Raw genomic sequence first — 3,329 nt, 5'->3', positions numbered from 1 at the left:
TCTCAATTCAAAGCAAAAAATAAATAAAAATAAAAAATCTGCCAAAAGACAACTTGTCTCTCCAAGAACTTGTTAGTCGAGACAAGGGATGCACCGATATGAAAATTTCAGCCAATATCGATTTCCAAAATAATTATTGCTATTATGGCCGATAACTTTTATTTACAGATATTGCACAAACACACAAATTATATTGCGCATATACGCACAAACACACCTGGGTCTTATTGTAAATACACGACCAGACCTCTGACATGGCTCCCTACTTCAGTTATTCCTGGCTACACAGCGTAAATATCACTATCATGATCAAACAAATGCCGCTCAACCAACCGTCTCCCCTCCCAAAACAGAAACACAAAGATAAAAAGTGGGACATCAATATCGGACGTTAATATCGGCCCAGTTTTACATATCGGACCGATACAGATATTCTAAAAAAATGACCAATCTCGGACGATACCGGTATTAATGCCGATACATCGTGCAGCCCTAGCTAGGACACTTGTAGGTCAAGGTCCCACTGACGTGTTAAAAGCAGGTCTGAACTGCCTCGATGCACACTGGAAATGGTTTTTACTACAGCAGAGGTTTTCAAACCTTTTAGCTTCTGGCCTGCAAAATAACAGCTGCAAAAACTTGTGACCCCAGCTCAAACACTGCTAATAACTCCTAAACATGGGAATAATGACAATAAAAACAAACCTAATATTTATCATACTGCTTTTATTCATTTATGATTATTATTTGTTTGCAATAATTATGGTTAAAATATTTCATTAGCAATTTATTTGCATTTAAATTGATGTCTGGAAATCATCTGGGGATCCTCACTTGATGTTTCATGACCCACAAAAGGGTCCGACCCCAACTTTGGGAACCTTTTCTCTGGACCCCCTCGGTGGTCTGGATCCCTCTGATCCCTGAAACACCTATCAAGCTAAAGGCACAATCATTAGACCAGTCCTAGTCCTCCAGGGCCGTTATCCTGTATGTTTTACAGATATCTCTTCAAGTTCTGCAGAAGCCTGCTAATCACCTTTTCATTCAAATCAGGTGTGTTGGGAGCAGAGAAACAAGTAAAATATGCAGGGCTGTGGCCCTCAAGAACCAGGATTGGACACCCCGGATTTCGACATAAAATGTCTGATGGCGAACTAAAAGTCTAACTATTTATTTTGGCCTCTCAGTGGAACTTTATCTCAGGCTAAAACAYAGAAAATCTAACGTTTTTCTTACGATATAAAGTCCTTGTTGAAGATAACAGTGGAGAGCAGTTCATGAGCCAGATATTCACTGCCTGGAAGTAACCAGGGAAGGAGCACCAGCGCCACCTGGTGGTAAAGTGAAGAATACTTTGCCACTTCTGGCTCAACAGGAACCTGAGGGGGAAATTAAAAAAACAGAAAGCAAAGTGAAAGTTTAAAGATTTCTACCTGAACATAAAGCAGCAGCAGCTTCAGACAAGAGAAAACAGAAAGGCACAGCTTCAACCAGACTCAGACCCACCAGTCTCTGAGCGAGCCGGACCAGCAGGTACAGGAGGTGGTGCTCGTGGCGAAGGAGCCAGGCCCTGCTGTGAGACAGAGTGGGCGTGGCATGACTGCAGCTTCGCAYGTAACCAATCACAGGCTCGGACAGCAGGAGGCCGGAGAACTACAGAGCAGGAGAGACCAGATCAAAGAGGCTGCAGGTTTTATCTCCTTTGAAGTTGAAATTTAACTGGATGACCCACCTGACTGCTGAGACCTTTATGGATCTCTGTGATGGTTTTCAAGAGGAGCCCCAGTCCTGTTAGAAACGGGAAYGGGTAGCTGGAGACAACAAGACCAGGACAGTTCCTCCATCCTGCACAGGATAAACCAGGAAGGCTGGGAGTCGACTCTGGACCCAGAGCACTAAAGTGAACATTACAAACCACTGAGGAGGACCTGGAGGACCAATAAAAGTGTTACTGAAACAACATCTGGAACTATTAAAGAGTTGTGGTTTAACGAGKAGTGATTTGAATAAAAGTCTGTGGATGACAGGTAAATCAAGCACACCTGARGTTCTTCATCAGGTCCTGAACCACACTGTGACCCAGGAGGGGGAGAAGAACCTCAGACGTCAGAAGCTCCAGTTCTTGTAGCGTCTCGACCGGCTTAAAGGAGCGCTGTGGAAAAACATTCAAACAAATGAGTTAAAAACTTTGTTTTGAAAACATGTTTCCAATGTTTTTCTGTTGTTTTGTTMATATTATTTGTATTGAATTATAAATTAATTGTAAAACATAAGGAGACGTTCTGTTATATTGAAGTTCCAGCACAGAAGCACWCAAGAAGAAAGGAGGTAAAAAACAGCACCTGTCTGGAGAGTTGGTGGTAGAAGGTCTGGAAGTAAACCAGATAAACGGGAATCAGAGCGAGGCTGTTGTCTTTCTGAACTGGATCGTCCAGGTTCTTAACAAAACCTTTCAAGTGTCCCAACAAGGACGCCGGTAAACCAGTGACCTGACTCCAGGACACGGGGGGTGGAGGAGGGGCATCTTCTCCCTGAGTGCTGCGGTGAAAACAGAGCCATCATGAGGAAAACAGGAGGATCAAAACTGACAGTTTGGTGTCACCACCCCGCCTCTCCTCGGTACCTGAGCGCTCCGGCCTGGAGCTCCTGGTGACACCCYGCCGTGTGAGTCACCTGCGTGAGCAGAGAGACCAGAGCGGACCAACGATGGATCTGAAGAGGATCTGAGGATGCCAGGAGGCTGTGGACAGACTGGAGCYTCCTGACTAAGGCTGGATACAGGTCTCTGTGGAACAAAAGCAGAGACAGTGTGACAAATAAAARGAGAAGGGGGGCTCTGCWGTCACTATGTGGGTGTAGTTTGTTCAAGAAATTTGATGTCAATAAATCCTATTTACATGTTCACAATAGTTTTACTATTATCATCTTTCTCTTTTAAGTTGCCCCACAATACAAGTCAATTCGATTAATCACTTTTAGGACAAACTCCGCCCACATATCAGCTACCAATCATATTTAGGACAATCTCTGCCCACACATTAACTTTCTCAATCATATTTAGGACAAACTCCGCCCACACACCAACTATCAATCATATTTAGGACAAACTCCGCCCACACACCAACTATCAATCATATTTAGGACAAACTCCGCCCACACACCAACTATCAATCATATTTAGTACAAACTCCGCCCACACACCAACTCCACCAATCATATTTAGGACAAACTCCGCCCACACACCAACTCCACCAATCATATTTAGGACAAACTCCGCCCACACACCAGCTCCACCAATCATATTTAGGACAAACTCCGCCCACACA

The 3,329-nt window shown here is 44.0% G+C and overlaps 1 protein-coding gene across 2 annotated transcripts in view; it reads right to left on the bottom strand.

Moving 5' to 3' along the window:
- rpap1 (RNA polymerase II associated protein 1) overlaps window positions 1-3,329 on the bottom strand; it is a 28,396-nt gene that overhangs the window by 11,390 nt on the left and 13,677 nt on the right. For both annotated transcript variants that reach the window (XM_014014176.1, XM_014014169.1), the window contains 6 exon segments: window positions 1,240-1,382; window positions 1,510-1,656; window positions 1,736-1,931; window positions 2,046-2,155; window positions 2,346-2,541; window positions 2,627-2,788. In XM_014014176.1, the coding sequence (XP_013869630.1) occupies window positions 1,240-1,382; window positions 1,510-1,656; window positions 1,736-1,931; window positions 2,046-2,155; window positions 2,346-2,541; window positions 2,627-2,788 (954 nt within the window).

The sequence above is a fragment of the Austrofundulus limnaeus genome, unplaced genomic scaffold (genome assembly GCF_001266775.1).
Source record: "Austrofundulus limnaeus strain Quisiro unplaced genomic scaffold, Austrofundulus_limnaeus-1.0 Scaffold2, whole genome shotgun sequence".
NCBI classification, from domain to species: Eukaryota; Metazoa; Chordata; class Actinopteri; order Cyprinodontiformes; family Rivulidae; genus Austrofundulus; species Austrofundulus limnaeus.
This window is presented reverse-complemented; position numbering and strand designations above follow the sequence as displayed.